The sequence below is a fragment of the Podarcis filfolensis genome (assembly GCF_964270895.1).
Source record: "Podarcis filfolensis genome assembly, chromosome: 7".
In the NCBI taxonomy this organism is placed as follows: Eukaryota; Metazoa; Chordata; class Lepidosauria; order Squamata; family Lacertidae; genus Podarcis; species Podarcis filfolensis.
Window position 1 is genome coordinate 88,018,846 of NC_139603.1, and position 24,187 is coordinate 88,043,032.

The 24,187-nt window shown below is 50.3% G+C and overlaps 2 protein-coding genes across 4 annotated transcripts in view; one reads left to right on the forward strand and one right to left on the reverse strand.

Annotated features, from left to right (window-relative positions):
• RHPN1 (rhophilin Rho GTPase binding protein 1) overlaps positions 1-12,369 on the forward strand; it is a 52,007-nt gene extending 39,638 nt beyond the window's left edge. Inside the window, exons 8-11 of the mRNA XM_083624263.1 lie at positions 2,491-2,507; positions 3,850-4,047; positions 5,922-6,080; positions 7,698-12,369. Of these exons, the coding sequence (XP_083480389.1) occupies positions 2,491-2,507; positions 3,850-4,047; positions 5,922-6,080; positions 7,698-7,919 (596 nt within the window). The 3' untranslated portion in view covers positions 7,920-12,369. The remainder of the gene's footprint in view (positions 1-2,490; positions 2,508-3,849; positions 4,048-5,921; positions 6,081-7,697) is intronic.
• Positions 12,370-14,141: 1,772 nt separating this feature from the next.
• ARHGAP39 (Rho GTPase activating protein 39) overlaps positions 14,142-24,187 on the reverse strand; it is a 216,131-nt gene continuing 206,085 nt past the window's right edge. For all 3 annotated transcript variants that reach the window (XM_083621933.1, XM_083621934.1, XM_083621932.1), the window contains one exon: positions 14,142-22,170. In XM_083621933.1, coding sequence (XP_083478059.1) covers positions 21,976-22,170 — 195 coding nt within the window. In that variant the 3' untranslated portion in view covers positions 14,142-21,975. The remainder of the gene's footprint in view (positions 22,171-24,187) is intronic.

The following is a 24,187-nucleotide window of genomic DNA, read 5'->3' on the forward strand; positions in this document are numbered from 1 at the left end:
TGCAGCTGGCATTTGGAGTGGAGCATCCTTTCTGCAGGTTTCCTGCAGCTGCTCCTTCTCTGGCTGATGGATGGGACCCTCTTGGTCTCCCCTTGGCCATTACGCTATTTCTGGGAGGCTGGAGGAGCAGCTTCACAGCACCTTCCCATGGTGCCTTCAGCTGACCCTGGGCAACTAATTTAAAAAATGTTTCTGCTATCCTTTGGTTGGGGGTTTGATTCTCAAGTTCACTTTGGCAAGTTTCTGTGTCTTGGCAAATTGTGGAGAACAACACTACTTTTGAAATTCAGGTGACTGGTATTGCAAAATGTGTTTGTTTGATATTCCAACTACATTGCTTTGTTCCTACCTTGTTCTGGAGTGTCCCTTTGATCTGAGTGGTGCTTACTCATATATGGTTTCCCCACACTTGGAAACCTGTTTGGTTCCTGAATCTCTCCTCCTAGACAGTAGCCATTAGAAATCGACCCTGAGGCTGTACTTTTAGATCCACTTCCCTGTGAGTAAGCTTCATTGAACTCAGTGGGAATTTTCCATTTAAACATGGATAAGATTGCACTGTTAAGGAAAAAGAGACTGTAGGATAAACATTAAGCCAGTTTGACTTATAAAGGCCACAGGTTGGACCTGCAACAATCCCTCCCTGCAACATGCATTATTGTTCCTGGTCCCAGTCAACCACCTTCTTCTCTTCCAGGTCTCTCCATTCCCTTCCTTCTCCCTCTTGCTTTTCCACCCACCCCAACAGTGCACTTCATGCCCAGTGAACATGCTCAGCCATCACTGGGGTGCTTTTGGGTCCTATCTCTTTAGTCCCCCCCCCCCCTTTTGTATTTGTGCAAACTTTGGTGTTTCCCCAAGTTGGCTAATATTTCCTTTTTAGCATGTGGCTGGTGCGATTTTGATGACAGAAGTGATGGCACAGTTGCTTGAGTGCTGGAAATAAAGGAAGATGCTGCTCAGTGACTTGAACCTCTGAGATGAGTTGTGACCAGGTCAGAAGTCCTTTTTGAAAGTGCCATGTCATTGGCTGCTTGGTCGCAAGATGTGTTCGCATTTCCGGCTGTGCTTTCTTCTGTAGGAGTTATATCTGCCTTCCTTTCTTACTCTGCAGAATTTTTTAGCTGATGACCATGCTCCCTGTGGTATTCTGCTTTCCCCCTGAATAGCTCCGTGTTTATGCATTTCTGCATGTGGTTATTTCAGATGTTCAGTCCATAAAGGCTTACTACAAACTCTGCTAAAGCTGTTTTTCTTTTCTTTTTTTAAATGAAGTTCAAATTGCTTTTCTAAATGGAGTCCTTTGTGCTATATTAGAAAGCAATATACATTATTTGTGTGTGGTGAGGTTGAGTCAGTCTATTTGTGTTTTGTGCAAACCAGCCTGGAAAGGAGGGTGGAGGGATTGTGGTACTTGGAGGGTGTTTGTCCAGCAGTGGTTTTGCTGGTACCACTGGTCATATACTTCCTCCACGAAGGCAGTGCTTACATGGGAAAGGATCACGTGCCCACTTCCATGTTTAGTAGGGGAAATGCATCCACTTACACACACATGTATTTTTGGTTGGGGTTACCCTCTATCTATGCTGTGGTCCAAGGGACGCGGGTGGCGCTGCGGGTTAAACCACAGAGCCTAGTACTTGCCGATCAGAAGGTCGGCGGTTCGAATCCCCGCAACAGGATGAACTCCCATTGCTCGGTCCCTGCTCCTGCCAACCTAGCAGTTCGAAAGCACGTCAAAGTGCAAGTAGATAAATAGGTACCGCTCCGGCAGGAAGGTAAACGGCAGTTCCGTGCGCTGCTCTGGTTTGCCAGAAGCGGCTTAGTCATGCTGGCCACATGACCCAGAAGCTGTACGCTGGCTCCCTCGGCCAACAGAGCGAGATGAGCGCCGCAAGCCCAGAGTTGGCCACGACTGGACCTAATGGTCAGGGGTCCCTTTACCTTATGCTGTGGTCCACTGAAAATCACTCCCAATATCCCAACTCCAATGCCTATAATTAAATAAAGGGGGGGGGAATCACAGATATCTTACACTGGGTGTCTGGGGAAATAAAACAAATGAAAGTATAAGATGTATTTGTGTTTGAGTAGAGCTGAAGCATGACTGGAGAAAATAGGGCAAAGTGCAGTGGGGTGTCAAGTAAGGCTATATGCACCACTTGAAAAGAGAGGTGATGTCTCTTGCCTTTGCATTCATTTCCTTCCAAAAATCCTGAAAGGCCTGGCAGAGCTCATTAATTCTTTTTCTCACTGACAGACATTTCAGGCTCATTTTAATTGTGGACAAAAAGTTTTCTGGAAAATCCTTCTAGGAGGTGCAATCATAAGGATTGCCAGGATGTGTGAGACTTTGGCTGCTTTGAGAAGTAATGCTCAAACCTTTTCATTTTGCTTTTGTCTGTAATAAAAAAAGAAGTGAAAAAGCAAGATTGACTTTAATGTATTTTTAGGGGGCTTCTTTCTGCTTTTTTACTCTTCGTTTAACAGTGTTCACAAAACACTGGGTAGTAGACAACTGAGTTTTACTTAGAGCAGACCTGTTGAAATTAATGGACCTAAGTTAACCTTATTAATTAATTTCAATGGATGCACTCTGAGTACAGGGACATGGGTGGCGCTGTGGTCTAAACCACTGAGCTTAGGGCTTGCCGATTGGAAGGTTGGCGGTTCGAATCCCCGCGACGGGGTGAGCTCCCTTTGCTCGGTCCCTGCTCCTGCCAACCTAGCAGTTTGAAAGCACATCAAAGTGCAAGTAGATAAATAGGTACCGTTCCGGCAGAAAGGTAAACGTCGTTTCTGTGCACTGCTCTGGTTTCACCAGAAGTGGCTTAGTCATGCTGGCCACATGACCCGGAAAAACTGCGGAGAAACGTCGGCTCCCTCAGCCAACAAAGCGAGATGAGCGCTGCAACCCCAAAGTCTGCCTCGACTGGACCTAACGGTCAGGGGTCCCTTTACCTTTAAGGCATTTGGGTGTTACTGTTTTGTTTATGATTATGTTATATAGTTTTGTGTTTTTATGCTGTAAACTTTCCTGTGATGCTCGAATGAGTAGCAGCGCATAAATTTAACAAAAACTAAGAACACCACCCAAACGTCTTTGCAGTCCTACATAGAGCAGATTGCAGTAGTCCGGTCTGAAATTCAGAGCACACTCGTCTGCATGGCGAGGGATTTGTCCCTACCAAAAGGACGATTCCACGAGCCACTGCCATGCAGCAGAGGTGGTACATCTCCGAGTGTTGGTTTCTGGGAACCCCGAGTGGGGAGAATGTTTTCAGGCTCCCCACAGAGGCATCTCTCTGGCCCCCCTGGGAACTGGATGCAAATTTTCTGCTCCATGGGGCTGCTCTGAAGTTCTTCACGCCAGGAAGGCGCATGCATTTCGGGGATGCGAAATGCGCCCCCAGCCCTGGAAGTCTCTCTCCTTCAGTACTCCCAGTACGTTTCTGAGCCCAATTCAAAATGTTGGTGCTGACCTTTAAAGCCCTAAACGGCCTCGGTCCAGTAGACCTGAAGGAGCGTCTCCACCCCCATCGTTCTGCCTGGACACTGAGGTCCAACGCCGAGGGCCTTCTGGCGGTTCCCTCCCTGCGAGAAGCGAAGTTACAGGGAACCAGGCAGAGGGCCTTCTCGGTAGTGGCACCCACCCTGTGGAACGCCCTCCCACCAGATGTCAAAGAGAAAAACTACCAGACTTTTAGAAGACATCTGAAGGCAGCCCTCTTTAGGGAAGCTTTTAATGTTTAACAGACTACTGTATTTTAATAATTTGTTGGAAGCTGCCCAGAGTGGCTGGGGAAACCCAGCCAGATGGGCAGGGTATAAATATATTATTATTATTATTATTATTATTATTATTATTATTATTATTATTATTCCATCTGCCTCCTGCAGGGCCCACTGTCGGTTTTCTCCGCCAAGAACAAGTGGCTTCCCCCGAGGACAGTGCGCCTGGTGCGAGGCGAGAATGGCTTTGGGTTCACCCTCCGAGGGGATTCCCCGGTGCTCATCGCTGGAGTCATCGCTGGAGGCTGTGCGGCAGTAAGTGGCTGGTCTTGGCAGTTTGGAACGTGGGGGGGGGGGCCTTGCTCACCGTGTGGGAAGCTGCCCTATGCAGTGGAACCTTGGTTGCCGAACATAATCCGTTCCGGAAGACTGTTTGACTTCTGAAACGTTTGACAACCGAGGCACAAAGGGCTGTCAGCAATTTCAATGGTGAAAATTGAGAAATAATAATAATAATAATTTATTATTTATACCCTGCCCATCTGGCTGAGTTTCCCCAGCCACTCTGGGCGGCTCCCAATCGAGTGTTAAAAACAATACAGCATTAAGTATTAAAAACTTCCCTAAACAGGGCTGCCTTCAGATGTCTTTTAAAGATAAGATTGCTGCTTATTTCCTTCACATCTGAAGGGAGGGCGTTCCACAGGGTGGGAGCCACCACCGAGAAGGCCCTCTGTCTGGTTCCCTGTAACCTCGCCTCTCGCCATTCGACATCCGAGGCGCATTCGAAAACGGAAGCAATTACTTCCGGGTTTTCGGCGTTTGGGTTCCGAAATGTTCGACTTCCGAGATGCTCGAAAACTGTGCACGCAGGTCCTGCTATGCGAACCCTCGTTAGATGAACCTTCAGCTCCCCACACCTGAAGGATTTCTACCCTAAGGTAGAGAACGTACAAATCGGTTCAGTATGCAGAAAAAATATCTAGAAGTGTAGCCAGAGAGAGAGAGAGAGTCCGTAATGCATTGGGATTTTCTCCTTAAGAAATAATGTTTTTATTACATGTCTTGTGTTTTCATTTTGTATTTCTGTGCTGTGAACCGCCCTGAGGGCTTTGGATGAATGGATTTAATAAATAGTAACTCACAAGGAGCAAGTGAAGCTAATTCTTTATGATAAAAACAGGATCTGCTCAGGAGTACACAGCAACTTTTCTTCCGTGGGGCTTGCCTCTATGAGGCAGTTGTGGAGACTCAAGGTACTTCCACAGCTTCCCAAGTCCCGTCCTTTCCCGGGTTTTTGCCAAGCGACCAGAGACTTTGCTATGTGCCTGCCTTTGCTCCTCCTACTTTTATCTCTTGGGCTTTTTGCAGACCGAAAAGCTCCTGGGCTGTTAAGCACGTGGGTAAGCTGTGCGGGTGGCGCTGTGGGTTAAACCACAGAGCCTAGAACTTGCCGATCAGAAGGTCGGCGGTTCGAATCCCTGCAACGGGGTGAGCTCCCTTTGCTCGGTCCCTGCTCCTGCCAACCTAGCAGTTCAAAAGCACAAAGTGCAAGTAGATAAATAGGTACTGCTCCGGCGGGAAGGTAAACGGCGTTTCCGTGCGCTGCTCTGGTTCGCCAGAAGCGGCTCAGTCATACTAGCCACATGACCCAGAAGCTGTACGCTGGCTCCCTCGGCCAATAAAGCGAGATGAGCGCCGCAACCCCAGAGTTGGCCATGACTGGACCTAATGGTCAGTGGTCCCTTTACCTTTACCTTAAGCTGCTCAGAAGCTGTCTTTATGGGACTAAAGCCGAATGCTTGGTGGTGTTTCCCATTTCCCGAGGTAAATTTCAGGAGGAGCTGACTCACGTATTGCATAACTAGACGGTTTTTGCCTTCGTGGCTGGTGTTTTCTGTTCTAGTGGCAGTGAGTTTCACAGACGCAGTGAGGATGTTAGCTGGTAAGCTACATCTGCAGTCTCGTAAGGCTGGTAAGCCTGAAATTAGTTTTCTGTGGAGTTAAAAGCAGGCGTGTTTTCGTATCCCTACTGGATAGGAGAGGAACTCCCCTCCATAGACACATCTCTTCGCACGAAATCCCTCGCAGCCTTGGGGTTCCTGATGGTCTCCGTGCCCCTTCCCCTCCCTCTTACCTGTTCTGCGGGGGGCTTCCCTGGGCCTCACCTCTCCTCGCTGGGTTTCCAGGACGCCGGCCTGAAGGAAGGCGACTACATCGTCTCCATCAACGGCAAGGACTGCAAGTGGTCTAAGCATGCGGAGGTGGTGCAGCTCCTGAAGGTGGCCGGGGACGAGGGAGCGGATGTCGGCGTCATCACCCTGCAGTACTCCGAAGGGCAGAGCGTGGTAAGCAGGGTGGGGGCTGGGATGAGCAAAGGCCCGTTGGAGGGGGGGGTCAGGGAGGGTAGTCCTAGTGGTGCAGCAATAAAACTGCTGGCACATTTGCAAAGCTAAGCAGGGTCTGGTCTGGTTTCAGATTGGATGGGGGACCTACGTGTCGAGATTCCTGCATTGCAGGGGGGGTTGGACTAGATGACCCTCGGAGTCCCCTTCTGACTCTACAATTCTCTTAGGATTGCTCCGGGGACAGCAGGAGGTGTCACTTAGATCAGTGGTTCCCTAATAATAATAATAATAATAATAATAATTTATTATTTATACCCCGCCCATCTGGCTGAGTTTCCCCAGCCACTCTGGGGGGCTCCCAATCGAGTGTTAAACGCAATACAGCATTAAATATTAAAAACTTCCCTAAACAGGGCTGCCTTCAGTTGTCTTTTAAAAGTAGAATAGTTGTTTATTGCCTTGACATCTGCTGGGAGGGCGTTCCACAGGGCGGGTGCCACCACTGAGAAGGCCCTTAGCCTGGTTCCCTGTAACCTCACTTCTCGCAGCGAGGGAACCACCAGAAGGCCCTTGGCACTGGACCTCAGTTTCCAGGCTGAACGATGGGGGTGGAGACGCTCCTTCAGGTATCCTGGGCCTTTGAGGCCGTTTAGGGCTTTCAAGGTCAGCACCAACACTTTGAATTGTGCTCGGAAACGTACTGGGAGCCAATGAAGATCTTTCAGGACCGGTGTTATATGGTCTCGGTGACCGCTCTCAGTCACCAGTCTAGCTGCCGCATTCTGGATTAGTTGCAGTTTCCAGGTCACCTTCAAAGGTAGCCCCACGTGGAGCGCATTGCAGTAGTCCAAGCGGGAGATAACTAGAACATGCACCACTCTGGCGAGACAGTCCGCAGGCAGGTAGGGTCTCAGCCTGCATACCAGATGGAGCTGGTAAACAGCTGCCCTGGGCAGGAGCGCCTCCTGGTGGATGGCGGCAGAAGGATTTACCTAGGGGTGTGCTTGGAGGCGGGGGGGGCGCTGGGGGGGGGAAATAAACAACTAAATAATTGAATAAATGAATGGCCATTAGACTTTGAAAAGCTGGCGTCTCCTGGTCAAGCTCGTCAGTTTTGTTGAAATAATCAGACTAAACAGGTTTAATCGTATTTTTTAAAAATAAATGCACAGTTGGTTGTTACTGTACTGAATTTTATTCTGTTATTGTGTTCCTTAGTGGGTCGCACAAACCGCTGTTCTGAACGATGCGTTTTGCAGGTTAGGGGGCACTGGGGGGGAGTTTATGGAACAAAAGAGGCAGTGGCCCAGGAAAGTTCGGGAACCACTAGTTTCGGTAATTTTGTTGGTTTGTGGAATTATGCCCTCGCCCAAGTCTGAACAATGAGTGCATGAAGAACGCAGAATCGTAGAGTCAGAAGGGACCCCAAGAGTCATTTAGTCCAGCCCCACCACAACGCAGGAATTGTTGCATGTCTTCCCGAAGCGATTAGCGCTCTATGGTTATGTTCTGCTGGAATTTGATGAGCACGTTCAACAACAGTTAGATGCCAGTAAGCTACTGCTCTCCTTCCACTTCTCCTCCACCCAAACCCCGTCTTTTTTCTCCCTTTGAAAGGTGGACAAGAAGTCTTCAGCGATGGGTCCTGGCGTTCCTGGAGGTGGCAGCAGCGGTCTGCTGAAAAGCAACAAGGAGAACTGCCGGAAGACCCTGATGCAGAGCAAAGGCGCCAGCTCCCTCCTGGCGTGGGGCAAACGCAGCAAGCGAAGCAATAGCAGCAGCAGCAGCAGCTACAGCCTCCCTTTCTCTGCCATGGGGGACAATGAGCTGGCCTGCTGAGCGGCCCCCACTTCCTGCCCCTGCGCCTTCACTCCCCGGGTGGGAGAATGAGGCGCCGGGTTCCCGGCCGAGGTTGCCCACCCCACTGGCATTTTTGGAGCATGAAGTCGGCAGCAGAGTCGAGGATTCTGCTGAGGCTGGCTTTTGAAAAGCAGGGAATTCGAACTCGGAGCTAGGAGGGGCTCAGCGTCGCTCCAAAGGCCAGGTGGCAGGGTGAGGGCTGCTGCCCGCAAGCCCCATTTTCCTGGGGGCATCCGGCCGGAGGCAAGAGGATGGAGCCACCAAGCAGAGCTCTTTCAAATAACGCACCTTCTAAACAGCCTCCAATGCCAGCAAGTTCAGAGGGCACCAAGATGCCTTGTTGCAGCGTTCTAGTTTCCTCCTGCCCAAGGCATTGCTGGAGTCATAGCGGTGGGCAAGTGGCCATTTTGGATTTGCGCCGTGTAAGAGGAGCATTCGTGTCCTTGGAAAACGGTGCCCCAGCTCTGCGTGGCCTGGCGTTGCAAACCTCTCTGCGTTCGGTGTTTCAATTCTGCTAGGAAGACCATGAACAGATCTAGGAGATGAGTCATAGGAACAAAATGGCTGGTTTTTAGTCCCACCTGTAGCAAAATGACTCAGCTGAGTTCCACCTGTAGGGAAGCAGCATAAGGGAGGCAAGCGAGCAACTATCGAACCATTTTTGAAAGCGAACCATGGATCACAAGCCACTCGCAAAGGAGAACCGAAACCGTGGTTTGAACTGGCTTTGTAAACTCTGGTTTGTGCTATGAACTGGGGCGCATCCTGGCTATTATAGGCATTCCTCTGCAGGAGCCTTCGGGCTCACCAATCTTTCCAGGCTTGTGAACGCAACATAGAGGTGAACGGTGCAATCCTATACATGTTTACTTGGAGGCATGTTAATAATGGCACTTGCTCCCTGAGAAGCGTGTTGAGATCCACAGCCGGAGGGTCTGAGGGACGCAGTCCCTGGTTCAAATTCTGCAGCCACCAGCTGCTTACCTCGGTGGCCTTAGGCAAGCCTTTCTCTTGCCCCCGGATCCCACCCACAACTTGGAGAGTCATACTTGACCTGCCTTAGAGGGTCACTCGTAAGGATTATCACAGGTGTTAATACATGTCAGGCGTTTTGGAAATAGTTTTTGCCCAGTGACGCAAATCTCCCATCTGCCCAGGGATGTTGAGGTTTGGTGCTCTGTAAGCCACTGTGCAAGCCGACTGGGACGCGGGTGGTGCTGTGGGTTAAACCACAGAGCCTAGGACTTGCTGATCAGAAGGCCGGCGGTTCGAATCCCCGTGACGGGGTGAGCTCCCGTTGCTCGGTCCCTGCTCCTGCCCACCTAGCAGTTCGAAAGCATGCAGTGCAAGTAGATAAATAGATACCGCTCCGGCAGGAAGGTAAATGGCGTTTCTGTGCGCTGCTCTGGTTCGCCAGAAGCGGCTTAGTCCTGCTGGCCACATGACCCAGAAGCTGTACGCCGGCTCCCTCGGCCAATAAAGCGAGATGAGCGCCGCAACCCCAGAGTCGGTCACAACTGGACCTAATGGTCAGGGGTCCCTTTACCTTTACCTTTAAGCCACTGTTGCCCAGTGGTTTCTGAAAGCACTTTGGCATATTCCAGCAGCCACTGAGATAGGGGCACAAGCAGGTTTTTTTCCCTTTCCTGCTTCTGTACTTCATCCGCAGTTTGCAAATTGCTCCTGCGTCATGCAGCAGTCTTCGTCCCACACTGCAGGCAATGGTGATGTAAGTGACAAAGTGAGGCAAGTCTACTACACAGTTTCCATCTATAAATTTGGGGTGGGCTCCCCCTTTTGCCTGGGGTGCCTCCTGCTGTTAGGATGGAGCAGAGGTTCCCAATTTGGAGAGGGCCACCGCCACCTTGGTTCTATAAACTCACCCCGAGTTCCCCCCCTACCTTATAAAAAGCATTATTCAGAATAACAGTTTGCACCAAGGCAATAACACAATAATAAAATTCAAAATGGTATTGCTGAATCAAAATCCAATCAAAACTATTTAGTTCGATTGGTTCAAGAAAATTGATGGACTTGAGCTGGTGGTGCCAGTTTCCCAAAGTTTGAAAGCTGTTTACACCTCCAGTGCTGCCTCGCTTGCCCCTTAGTGCCCCCTAGGGAATCCCCCTTTCCAGGGCACCATTACCACACCTGTCGGTGTGTGTGTGTCCTTTTTCAAACAAACAAAAAACACCAACCTGCACCCAAATCTGGTGGAAGGAAATAATTAAGCTGGAAACAAAAGCAGCTCTTCTGCCAGTAGCCCTGGTACCAGCCTGTTTCATCTGGTGCCCCTCTGTGCACAGCAACGGGCACGTAGGCAGAGAGTTTTGCGCCCAGCTTCTGCCTGAGGGCTTCCCATGCGTATCTCATTGGCCATGGCAAGAACAAGATGCTGAACGAGAGAGGCTCTTTTTCTCTGAAGTTTGCAAGTGCAAAATATTCCGGTGGTCGATTCTATTTTCATTTGCAGTGATGGAAAGCCAGGGGGCTCATCTCACCCAAATGAACTGGGCGTTTGCAGTTGATAGGAAGAAGAATCTCTGGCCAAGTGACTCGCCCATCTGCAATTGACAAAATATTTGGAGAACTCTCGCTGTTCCTAGTAGGCTTGCACACACTCTCCTGTTGCACTTTTGGGGAGGAGGAGAACCTGCACGTTTTCTGTGCTTGCCTCCTCTGCAATTGTTGCTGGCAAGAGAAATGCACGCGGATTCGAATTCGATCCCCAGCATCACTAGGTAAAAGGGTCTTGAGTAGCGGGTGATAGCTGAAGAGCTGTGACCTTGGAGAGCTACTGCCAATCAGAGTTGTCACTCCTGGACCGGAGGAACAAATAAGCCAAATAAGAGAGACTCCCTGTCTGAAAACCCAGAGAGCTGTTGCCGGTCAGTGTAGACAATGATGAGTTAGATGACTCAAGATAAGGCAGTATCCTGGTAGGAGATTTGATGCTAAAGCTCTCCAAAGCACTCTGTTCCGTTTTCAAGGGCAGTCAGTGCTCGAAACCTTCCCAATCCTACTTTGCTGCAAATGCAAGGAATTGAATTGAGAAAGATCGGGCGGGCATACTGGTTTGTTCTCCAGATCAGAGGATGCTTCGGCCCATAAAACATACCCTCGGTTAGGGCTCCCCTTCTGCCACCAGGCAGCCCCAACCCAACATCTGTCCCACAGCGTTTCACAGAGAGCAGGTTTTTTTTCAAAAAAAAAAAACAACACCCTGATATTTCCAGCTGTCCAAATGGCTGCAGGCAGCTCAAGTAAGGAAGCCCAGATGCCACGGTGGGCAAGATACACAAGCATCGACCATCACATTTGGGTTTGTTTTGTCCCGTTTTCCTGTTGGTTCCCTTTATCTGCCCTTTTGGAGACCAAAATCTGCAGCCGCTGTCATTTTCAGTATCTGTAGAGGCTGCACGGGGGTTCGGTTGTTTTGTTAGCTGGTGAAATGTGGAAATAATTTATAGCTTGATCTAATAAACCAAACTTTTTTTTAAAAAAAAGGCAGATATTTTCCATATTAGCTCCTGCTTTAGAAACACAAACACACCCTCTGCAATGCAGCTAATCATTTTTTGGGTAGGTGGAAATACTAGTCATTGTTCTTTTAATCCTTTTGCAAGGATTTTATCCTGGAGCATTTTCCATAACAGATGGGATCACCCATTTTTGTGGCCACCAAGAGGGTTTACAGATGGAAGTGTAGGTAAGGTTTAAGCCTTTCAGAGCATGGAAATGAAGGGTCCAATTTGCTAACTGCAAATTGAAACCTTGGCAGCCCGACACATTAAACTGCAAAGCCCCATTGCTTTAAATCACCCTTGGTCCACCTCATACCCGCCAGATGTTTTGAACTTGAACTCCAATCTGTCTTTGCTGATTGGGACTGATGGGAGTTGTAGCACAAAACATCTGGAAGGTACCAGCTTGGCAGAGGCCACTTTAAGTAGCTTTTGTGTATCACTGTGGCTCTTCTGTAGCAGAAATTCCTGGTTGTTGTCCATTTAAAGAACAGGAGCACTGCTTTTTTCCTCAGTGAATGTTTTCCTTTTCTCATGACTGGGACTCCTGAACCCACGAGAAATAATTTAATTTGAGCCAAAGTGTTGAGTAGCAACATAGGGCTCGATTTGTGTTTTCGCTGCGGCTCCTGGCGATTCTTATGTTTTCTTAATGTGGATTCTTGAGTTTCTGATGCAAGAGAGAGGGAAAAAACACCGCAGATATGAAGAAATGTGTAAACTTGGATTGGAAATGTGGGAAGGGGTGCATTTGCAACTAAAGAGGGGCTTAGATATCCCTGTTTCCCTGCCCACCTTTCACGTTGACAGTGTTAATTTGAGCGTGGGCTCAAGCCCACAACCTACTTTGTATCCAATTTCAGCCTTGGAAAATGTGACGATAGCAATAAAAAGAGTGCCTCTGAGCATGCGCTGCCGTAGTCTTTGTATTCCCTCCCTGCCAAGTAACTACAGCCAGTCTTCAAGCATCCAAGCACTCTTGGAAGGGGGAGCATGGCCCAGCTGGGAGAAATTGGGAAGCCTGAGACCCCCCAGGGGTTGTTGGCAATGCACACCCCACCAGTCCTGTGCTGGCTGGTAGCTGACATTCGCCAATACCTGTAGTTTCTCAACTACAGGTATTGGCGAACGTCAGCTACCAGCCAGCACAGGACTGGTGGGGTGTGCAAGGTACCCCATTCCTGTCCTACATCCTGGTGTGAGATTAAGCCCTGGCCAGTGAACTAAAAATCAACCTAAGGCAGGTTGCACGTGGGACACACACAGGTGGGAGATTTGGGACTGGGAGAGAGGAACCCACGCATTGCATCTGGAGTCGTTTGTGCAACTTGCAGCACATTCTTCCAGGAAGACTCAAGGCTAGGCACATTCTTGCATTGTTGCGTGGAATAGACTGTGTACTGGGCTCTAAGAGTTGGGTACCAGAGAGAGAGAGAGAGAGAGAGATCTGATTGCTAGTTTGGCTGTGGAACTGTAGTTGGAAGGGATCCCAGGGGTCATCTAGTCCAACCCCCTGCAATGCAGGAATCACTACTAAAAGCATCTTTGACACTTGGCCATTTAACCTCTGTATAGGGAGCGGGTCGTGCTGTGGTCTAAACCACTGAGCCTCTTGGGCTTGCCGATTAGGTCAGCGGTTTGAATCCCCGCGACGGGGTGAGCTCCCGTTGCTCGGTCCCTGCTCCTGCCAACCTAGCAGTTTGAAAGCATGCCAGTGCAAGTAGATAAATAGGTACTGCTGTGGCAGGAAGGTAAACGGCGTTTCCGTGCGCTCTGGTTTCCGTCATGGTGTCCCGTTGCACCAGAAGCGGTTTAGTCCTGCTGGCCACATGACCCGGAAAGCTGTCTGTGGACAAACTCTGGCTCCCTTGGCCTGAAAGCAAGATGAGTGCCGCAACCCAATAGTCGCCTTTGACTGGACTTAACCATCCAGGGGTCCTTTACCTTTACTTAACATTCTTTTGAAAGCCCTCCAACAGCCCACCACCTTCTGAGATGGATATTTCTGCCCCAGTGGGTATGGGTTTCTGGCTCAGTGGGTATGGGTTTCGGGGTCTCGCTCCAAAGGAGGAGTCAACAGCTGAGCAGGAGGATGTGTCCTCTGAACGTGAAAGGTGAATCTCTGGTTAAAGAAACATTTCAAGTACAGTGGTACCTCGGGTTAAGAACTTAATTCGTTCCGGAGGTCTCTTCTTAACCTGAAACTGTTCTTAACCTGAGGTACCACTTTAGCTAATGGGGCCTCCTGCTGCCGCCATGCGATTTCTGTTCTCATCCTGAAGCAAAGTTCTTAACCCGAGGTACTGTTTCTGGGTTAGTGGAGTCTGTAACCTGAAGGGTCTGTAAGCCGAGGTACCACTGTAGTGGAGCTGGGGAAAGTTGCTTCCTCCTAGCCCAGCTGGACCTCATTGGCCAGCAGAAAGGTAGATGGATCTTGCAGTCTGACTTGACCCAAAATGCAGCTTCACTTTGTTTCGGCAACACAGTCTAAAGAAAGAGAGGCATTCTGCAAGATGGTGAGTTGGCCAACACCACCATGCTCTTGTTTCTGGCTGAGTTCTTTGTTGCTTTTGCACAATTGCTTAATCTCGATGTGCTTTCTAAAAATGAGAATATGTAGTGCTTTCTGATTATTATTTTTTTAAAGTAAAAAAAAAAAAAAGAATCCGACACGAGGTTCCCCAAAAGGATGTCCATATTCATCTTTTATTCACACAACATGGAGTTGCCTCTACATTTCCATGCTTCTTAATTACAAGAGTTAGTCAGACAACGTTACACAGTAGGTTGCCCCTCTAAATTGCCACGGGAGGCCCCAGGAAACGTCCCGTCTCCATTCAGCCATCACTACAAGGGACCCAACGGCCTTCCTTGCTTGCCCCTTGCCCAGCGCCTGAGGTGATTGTCCGAGGAAAAGATTGGGGGGATCGGAGTGGGTGGGGTGGGGTGGGGAGAGATCAGCTTTGCAAATAGGTGGGAAGGAAGGGAAGGTTAGCATGGAGTCGCTTGCGTCTCTCAACTGTAAGGCCAAACGGGTTCAAGCAACCTCAATCTGGTAAGTCAAACATATTCTGGTTTTCTGCATGGGCAAACACGCCCGGCAAATCAAAACGATAAACCACCCAATAGGGAGAGAGAGGAAAAACCCTTATATTGAACCTCCGTCTGCAATAGTTTCCAGTTCTAGACACTTCATAGAATTGTAAGAGTCTGAAGGGACCCAACGGGCCATTTAGCACAGCCCCGTGCAATGTAGGATTCGAGTTTGAAATAAAACCAACTTGGGAAAGGAGACCAGGCCAAATCTCTCTCTCTACCCCAGCACTAGGCTCCTCTCCTGGATTTAGTGGTACTTAAGTTTCTTCTCTGCCATTGGCATTTCACACTCTCAAGTCTTGCTCTGCCCGTCTCAATGTGGGAGTTAGCGACACAGCCCCCCAGAGAGGCTGGGGCAACCCGGTCAGATGGGCGGGGTACAAGTAATTAATTATTATAAATCATTATGACACAGTGGGCTGCAGGGAACACCGGCATGTGTTAGGACCCAAGCTGTGCTGAGCCACAGGTGATTTGGCGAGAGTCAAATCCCAGGTGGCAAGAGATATTGTGCATGTAGCCAGTTTGCAAGGTCTTTTCCACACTCAGGTGGTTTGATTCCTTTTTGGAATCCCAAGGCAAAAAGCCACTCAATTTTGACACAAGTCGCGTCAAGGCCGCTCACCTTGTCAGCACAGACAACACCCCATCGCCAGGGCATTAAAACATTTATATGCGCCCGTTCTTAGAAACCAGACAAGAATAAGGCCTGCCGTTCAGTGTGGATGTGTATTGTTGTGTTGTGTTTTTTAAATCCTACTGTATACTGCAAATATTACAATATCTCACAGGACCAGTGACGGCTTAAGATGATTTAATTACGGCAACAGTTTCTGGTGCTGAAACAACACGGAGACAATTTACCCTTTCGAAACGTTAAGCTGGTCTCTCCGGGTGAAGAGATGCGGCGTGAATGAATCACTTCTGGTCCTGCCACAGGCAGAGAGTGCTCTTTTGTGGAGCGAGGTTTGGACTAAGACCCCACATTTTATAAGGGTGATTAATGAACGGTTCGCCACAAGAGAGAGAGAATCCATTTCCTTGCTTGCAGAGAATTCTACTTGCAAAAGACTTGCTAGCACAAGGCGAATCCTACACTGCTACATTGCCTATGCTAAGTAGGTCAAACAGAAAGTCTTTGCAGCCCAGAATGAGAGCAGCTGCCAAGGGGAGTCCAGCTGTTGGGGATTAAGGGGGCAAAGCACAGAGCTCATTGCCCGAATCCCCTTCCTCACCAATTCCAGGGCCTTCTCTGTCCTTCCTGATCCTAGGAACTATTAGTGGTTAATCCCAGAGACGTTACAAAGAAGTCGAAGTTTATGTCTGTGTTTTGCTGAAGGAGCAAATTAATTTTAGATAAGTAACTTGGGTCGCTGCTGGTGGGTTGGCGAGTGCGCGGCAGGGTCCACAGGAAGCCAAGACACATTCGGACACTCCTAAGGAGAAAGCAACCCCCTTGCTGAGTGGATGGAGCTCAAGAACCAAAGAACCGGGTTTGTGTCTGCCTTGGCAAAAGCGGCATTTGCGGAAAGTCGTCATGAAAATGAGGCAGCCTCCAGGAGAGGCAGGGCCCTGTTGAAATCAATTGAAGCTGCAATCCTGTACTAAACCTGACTGCAAGCAAACCTCGTTGAGCTCAATCCAATGGGTATAGGACCTTTGTGCTGTAGCACGGTTCATTTCAGTCTGCTTTTTAAATTTTTCATCACTTGTTTTCTAACTAAAAATGTTTGCGTCAGGAATTGGGCCCTTTGAAGCTACAGCTGCTACCCGTACGTGACCACTTTATGTCATGTTAAATTTGCATGGGGAAAAAACCGTCCGACTTGGCTACAGGGAGTAGTGGGGGAGAGTGAGACATCGTGCTTTTTTAATAAACAGAAGGACTGCACCCAGGGGTCCTTGCAAGATCTCCACTGGTTGCTCAGAAAGCAGCATCCTGAACTGTTTCCTCTGGCAAAGCACTCTTATGGCTCATCCTAAGAGAGCAAAGAGAGCCCCACCGGGACAAGACCAAAATCCAGGATCCTGAATCCCACAGCGGCATGTCAGAGATGCCTTCAGGAAGCCCTCAAGGAGGACAGAAGAAGAGGAGTCCTCCAACTGTTCTTGAAAGGCCAGCTTTGAGCTTCCACCTCCCTGAAACTTCTAACTCACCTGGACCTTTCCTGATGCTTCAGCAAAGTTGAGCAATTTGCTCCTGCAATTTGCTGCTGCCCACTTGCTATTTGGGTTTTGTTTGGTTCCAGCTCAACTCTGGTGGATATTCCCCCCACCTCTGGACCTCAGACTGCTTTGCCCAAGGGCACCATGCACGGTTTGGAGCTGTTTAGCTAAGACCCCTTAGATACTGTGGCCTTTTGAAAACCAGACACGCTTGCAATCCCTAGACTCTCTTGGTGGCGGATGTGTCTCATTTGCCCATCTGTTCCTCCTGTTAAATTTATGGCACACACTGCATTTCTCCGTTTAAAAATAAAATAAAATTAAGGGATCCAAGCTATTTATTTGCAGCGGTGTCTCTTGGAACAACTGCCCAAAAGTATGAAAACGATGCAGACCTGGGTGAATTGCAGTGACAGTTCCCAGGAGGAAAAAGGAGGGAGCAAGCTGAACAGCCCCCCCCCCCCAAATGTCCCAAGCAGTTAGGATTTCAAACCAACTGGAATTTGCAAATGTAAATGGCTCAGGCTACAGCTTTGTCAATGGCCCATTAAGGTGTTAAGGCACTTGTTTAGATTCTTTGCTCAAGAGGCGTCCAAAACCAAATCAGGATTCCTGTCTCAATTAACCCCTTCTTTTCTTCACTGTGTCTGAAGAACAAGAAACGGGGGTTCCTCAAATTTGGGCAGCGGTAGGTAGTTGCAATAAGCCTAGGTGCACTCAGCTGCCCTGACTTTCCTGGAGAGCAGAGAGGGAGAGCGAGTGTTGCTAGCTACTTGGGATAGGTGGGGGGGAGCAGTTTGGGCCTGACACCAAGGTGCTAGTCCACAGTGACTCCTAACGGTGAAAAGCAAGATGCACATCACAGCAGGCTGCCTTTGCAGTTTTAAGTGTGGGTGGATTGTCAAAGCGAGGGGTGCGAAACACACAGGCAGAACTGGCCACCATTCCATAAGAAAGGTTGGCCAGTTTCCCGGAATGGCAGCAAAGTTACCTTCATTCACCAAAATAACTTAATGGAAAATTAAGTTGGATGCAAAGGGAAAGCGGGGTGGGCATGGAGGTGCAGCCCCCCCATCCCAGGAAAGGCAATGAAGCAAGTTGGGGGCTGACACTTCGCCAAATTCCACCTTTTTCTCCTGATGGTTACCTTCTTTCAACCACCTTGCTGTTGTGTTTTTGCTTTAAAGGACTAGAAAGTTTCTGCAGCTGCAGCGAAATGCAGACCGTAGATGGGCGCTATTTAATCCTTTAATCTTAATTAGAAAGCTCTCGTCACCAGAAAAAGGGTGGGTGTGGGTGGGGGAATAAATATATTTTTGGTCAAACTCAAGGAAGCCATTCCCCCCCCCCCCGAACAGCGATAAAATAAATAGCAAAGATAGAGTTTAGAGCATTTCCCACCCACCCCCATACAAATAAAGAGCCCCAGCGATGGGTAATAAGATATATATACACCTCTGGATTAAAACTATGTTGTTAGCAAATTTATAATGGATTTTTTTTAACCCTTTAAACCTCTATATAATAAATTCTTACTGGCTGAGCGGAGGAGAGGCAGGAACCCTCTGGCCCTGGAAGATTGCACAGGCAAAGTTTCTCCTGGGGAACGGACACATCTGCGGCGGGGGGCGGGAGGCTAACCTGTGGCTATCCAGATGTGGGTGAACTTCAACTCCCATCAGGCCCAGTTGCACGGCCAACAGTCAGTGATGATGGGAGATGCTGTTCAGCAACAAGCGGATCTGCGACGCCACATTTAACTCTCCAAGATCCCCTTTCCTAAATCAGTCTGTGGAGTTACAGAGAATTCAATGCCGTCCTCCGAATCACAGCTCGGGCTGCTAAGACCGGCTGTTGGCCAGGGCCATCCAAAATGGTGCACGGGATACTCCCACTGCCCTGGCTGCCTCCACACGGGGAGAAGACGACTTCTTCTCGTCAAGGAAGCCCAAGGAAGCTCCTTAGGGTTCCCCAAATGGAAAAGCCAACGGGTCGGTCTCTTTTGACAACAAAAAAGGTCACCCGGGAGGTAAATGCCGCTTCCACGCCCGTTCCGACTGCCCTGAGTACGACAGGGCACTGTTGTGCCACCATAGATGTCATCACTTCTGTGAGCTCTGGTTCCAGAGTCTCGCTCAGCTTCTTGGGGTCAAGAGATGGGTCTACAGCAATGGGTCCCTGGGGAAAGGGTGGGGGTGCAGCGGCCCTAGGGCAGGAGAGGGGGATACCCCCCTGGGTGATTTGGCTGGAAGGCTTGTGCTCCCATTGTGGGGCGACGCAGGGAATCGATGCAGACAGCTGCTCTGGCAAAAGAGCTTTCTTCTCTCCCAACCCCTACTAAAAGTCCCCGCTGACTCTCCTTCCACCTCCAACTTCCAATCCTCACGCTCGACGTTGCCTCCAAATATGGCTCCCGCTCGCTTTCACCCCCAAAGTTTATGCTTTCAGAGGGGAAAAGCACCTTCAACTTCCCCAGACTACAGAGGTGCCGTTTGCCCTCCCCGGCCGCCATTCATGGAGCCTCTCACCGAGGCCTTCTGCAAAAACCTTTTAGGCTTGCGCAACTGCGTCATCCTGTGGCAATGAGTTACACAGACCCCACTCCGCTGCTGAAATAAGACACGCTCCTTGCACCCATATTCCGACATGCCAAGAACAGGCAAAAGAAAGAGGGGAGGAAGCGAAGGAGCTACCGAAGGGGCAAGGAAGTCTCTTCTGAGACGTTCGGGTGTGTTTTAAGTAGCGACTGTATGCCCGGGGGTTGGCGGGAGGCCTGGCCGATTCTCTGTGTTGGATAAAGGCACTTTCTCTAGATCGAGAGCCACGCAGAACAGCCGGCACGCAACTCCCGAGCGTGCCTGACGTCTGAGCACGAGAGGAAACCCTCTTGTGTTGGCAGTGGTTGCCCGGACGCCCCACTGCAGCCTTGCCCAAAACAGCCATCGTGAGATGGGGAAGCTCTGTTTGAGAATCAGCACGCCAGTTCTCTGGAAGCAACAAGGGGGGTTCCACACACGGCGGAGGACCCCCTCTCTGAGTGACGAAGGCCAGCGGTGTGGAAGAAACTTCGGCGTAAGTGGGAGCACTGGCTTCAGGAGGGGATGTTCCCGCTCTGCGCCCCATCTAGTCCAGCCCCCTGTGCCCCCTTGTGGGACACAAGATCACATACCCACAACCCGTTTTTGTTATAATAATCCAAGCCTGTTAGGGGTGGCCATGGAGCCGCTCGGTAGGCAGGGCAAGGGGGTGCCAAGTGTCTCCTTACGGCAGCGGTCATAGACTTCTGACACACACCCCAAATCCCCACCCCACATCCCAGGGGCTCTTGGGAGTTTATAGCATCCATAAAAGAAAATGTCTGTTCTTGGCAGTGTTAAGAGTGGATGGGAGGCCTTTCCACGCAGCTCGAGGCAGAGGCATCCTCAAACATTTCGAGGAGACGGGGTTACTTTATCGTCCTGAAATTTTGGGAGGTGGTGTTTTCCCCGCAGAAAACTAGCCTCCGTTGGAATAATACGAGAAGACTCCTGCAAAGATGCTACTCCAAAAGGGGAGAAATAGTTATGTAGGATAGCAAGCCAAAATACGCCCAGGTTCTCAGTGCTGGGAAGGCTTTTCCCAAAAATATGCTTTTGTTTCTGCCCCTTAGGTGGTAACGTTTTGGAAAGGGGGAGCGAAGTCCACACCTCACCCCAAAGGGAAAGAAAGCAGTTTTTAAGCCTCCTTTCAAAACAAGGGTTCCGGAGCCTTCATTGAGAACGGCCGCCAGAAAGCAAGAATTTAGGAGAAAGGAGTCTTACGCATGACATAAACCCAGGGTTCAAAGTGCAATGGGCGGCCTGGCAGGCCTACAACGTCGACCTGTGTGGAAATGCCTCCCGCACCCCGATTCAACGCTTCTTTAATGCCGAGACGGCTCTGAAACAGAAGTTTGCATGCGGCGGAGGGAAAAGGCTAGCCCTTCTGCTAGGAGGGGAGCACAGACGCAGCCTGGGACCCAGCAGGGCTGCACCCCCTTTCCCAACCCAACCGACAGAGATGCAACCCAAATTTAACCAGCCATTCCAGGAGAGGCGCAGAAAGGAGAGTCTGTGGGCCTTGGCTGCCCCACGCAGAAATTGGGGGCAGGCTGCACAGATAGCCAAAGGAGGCTGAGGGTTCTGGACGGGGCGCAGCAACACAGCAGAATGTTTCTCAGTAGCCAGCTCCGAAATCCCACGGCGGGGGCCTGACAGCATAACCGGCCCATTCTCTGGGGCGTTGGTAGAGAGAGGGGGGAGAAAGTGTTGGGGTGACCATGGCTTTGGCCCCTTTTGGCAGTGACTGTGCTGGAAGAGGGAAGGGAAACGGGTTGGGAGGACTGCGCCAAAAAGGGCGCCCGGGTCTGCGTGGTTCCGTCCCTCGCGTTCGTTCGACCCGGCGCCTCGGGTGGGAGGTGGCCAGCCTGAACTACAACTCCCGCCAGGCCCGTCCTGTGTGGGAGACAGCCTGGGAAGATGGGCCCAGGGGTCTCCGGTTGACGTAGCAGCAGAAGTACCTGTCTTACCTGACAGGCAGCCACCTTCACCTCAAGAGGGTCTGGACTAATGGGGATCTGACCTGCGGGCGGGGGGCACCCTCTCCCCACCTTCTGTGTGATGCCCTTGCCCTCTAGGGGCCTCTCCTTTGGTCTCAAAAGGGCCACCTTGGAAATCAGAGGCCCCGTGCTGGACCCAAACACTCCCTCAGCTGCCTTTATGCTCCATGCCAACCCCCAACTCCTGTCCTGACCCCTTCCCCCCACGAAAAGTGCAGGTTGGGGAGGAGGAAGGCAGTCCCCTGCCTCTCCCCGCTCAACCCCACAGTTCACCTGAATCTTGCCAGGTTGCCCATTAATGCAGACTCTCCGGATCAGAACTACCGTGCGAGGAACTCCTGCTGTTCGTCCCAACGACTGGGCTGCTCTGTTTCCAGGCAAGGGGCTGCTGTGGGGCAGTGTGGGTCATTTTGTCCACAGCAGAAGCAGCAGGGGAACGCCGGGCACCCCAGCGGCTCACCAGAGAGGTAGGCCGGGCGTGCAAAACCCGGAGCGACCTCCCTTTCTGTCTCTCTGCCCAGGTGCCGAAAGGACGTTTCCTTTGCTGCGTCAAGAACAGTTCTGGCGGACCGGCTGGCTCTGGGGTGGAGGTTTGGGGTGGTGGTGGTGGTGGTGGGGCTTTTGACGGGTCGGCGACACACCCAGTTCTGTTTGGGCTCCGCTGGCACCAGCGCTATAGAACCCCTTCCATGAAGCTCGTGTCCAAGTGCTGGATCAGTACCCGGATAAAGGACATTTCCTTGCGGGTGTTCTCGAAAATGATGCGCGGGTCATCCGACTGGCAGCGCAGGCAGTTGGGGGCCATCACCATGGCCAGGTTGTTGACGTCCATTTTGGTGACCGCCACGTTGGCCGGCTGCACAAACACCTGGCGGGGGGGGGGGGAGGGAGAAAGGAGAGGCGTTATGGTAAAGGTAAAGGGGTAAAGGGACCCCTGACCATTAGGTCCATTCGCAGACGACTGGGGTTGCGGCGCTCATCTCGCTTTATTGACCGAGGGAGCCAGCGTACAGCTTCCGGGTCATGTGGCCAGCAGGACTAAGCCGCTTCTGGCGAACCAGAGCAGCGCACGGAAATGCCGTTTACCTTCCCGCCGGAGTGGTACCTCTTTATCTACTTGCACTTTGACGTGCTTTCAAACTGCTAGGTTGGCAGGAGCTGCGACCGAGCCACAGGAGCTCACCCCGTCACGGGGATTCGAACCGCTGACCTTCTGATTGGCAAGTCCTAGGCTCTGTGGTTTAACCCACAGCGCCACCCGCGTCCCTTGGCGTTACGGTAGGCAGCCACAAACCCATCCTGTTTGTAAGCTAAGAAAGGTGTCGTGGTGATTAGGGCTGGGTGACCCCTGGTTTTCAACATTGCGATAGATCACCAGCTAAATATCGCAACATACTGATATACAGTCATACCTCGGGTTGAAGTAGCTTCGGGTTAAGCATTTTCGGGTTGCGCTCCACGGCGACCCAGAAGTAACGGAGCGTGTTACTTCCGGGTTTCGCCGCTCGCGCATGCACAGACGCTCAAAATGACGTCATGCACATGCGCGGAAGCGGCGAATCACGACCCACGCAGATGTGGGTTGCATTCGCTTCAGGATGCGAACAGGGCTCCGGAACGGATCCCGTTCGCATCCAGAGGGACCACTGTATCACAATGTCTTAAATAAGGATGGAGCTAGGCATTAACTGGCTTCCCACATTGTTTCCCTACATTGTGATTGTTGCATGGCACACACACGGTTTGCGATATATCACCAGGTCAAAAATAGTGAAGCCAATACAGTCAAACCTCGGATACCGAATGCCTCCGTTTTGGAACGTTTTGGCTCCCGAACGCCACAAATGCTCCAGTTTTCTGACGTTTTTCACAAGCCGAATGTCTGATGCGGCTTCTGCCTGAGTGTAGAAAGCTCTTGCAACCAATCGGAAGCCGTGCCTTGGTTGTCAAACATTTTGGATGCCGAACGGGCTTCCAGAATGGATTATGTTTGAGAACGGATTATGTTTGAGAAGAGATTACGTTTGACTGTGCCAGGATATGGGCTTCAAACCTGTTTCGCATGATATATCACCCGGCCTTAACGCACATCATGATTCACAATATATCGCCAGGTCAGAAATTATGAAACCATTATCACAATATGGGCTTCAATCCAGTTTTGGATGATATATTGATATATCACCCAGCCCTAATGCTGGCCAGTGGCTCTGATGTCTTTAAAAGGGAGTTATACTGAGGATAAGTCTATCAGTGGCTACTAATCACAATGGCCATCTGCTAGGAATGTGCATCAGAAAACCCAGAGCAAAGGAGCTGGAGAGCACCTGGTTGGCAAAGGTTGATCCAACCCAGTGGTTCCCAATCTTTCTTGGGCAACCTCCTCCTCCTCGGGACCATAAACTCGTCCCCGGTGCCCCCTACCCAATCCTATCCTACTCTATCCTATCAAAAGCTTTATTCAGAATAGCAATTTGCACAACCCGCTAAGGAAGACAACACAATCCAATTCGAAAGAGTAACAATTCATTTGCGCATTTATCCAAAGCCCAATTAAAACTATTCAGTTGAATGAATTCAGCAAAACGGATAAACTTGAATAAATGATGTCTGCTTCTCAAATTCTGATAGTCTTAAGACACTACATTCAGTAACTCTTTCGCGGCTCAGCAAACTCGCAATGCGATGGATGGGCTTGACGAAGTGATGCCATTTCCCCAACGTAGGGTTTAAAGTCACTGAGCAGGGGTCTTAAGTCACCATGTCTGGCACCCCCTGGGTATTCCCACCCCCATCCAGAGGGTCAGCCATGCCCACTTTGGGAACCACGGGTCTAAAAAAAACACCAAGGTTGGTAGAGGACTCAGGACAAGAGCCTGTGTAAC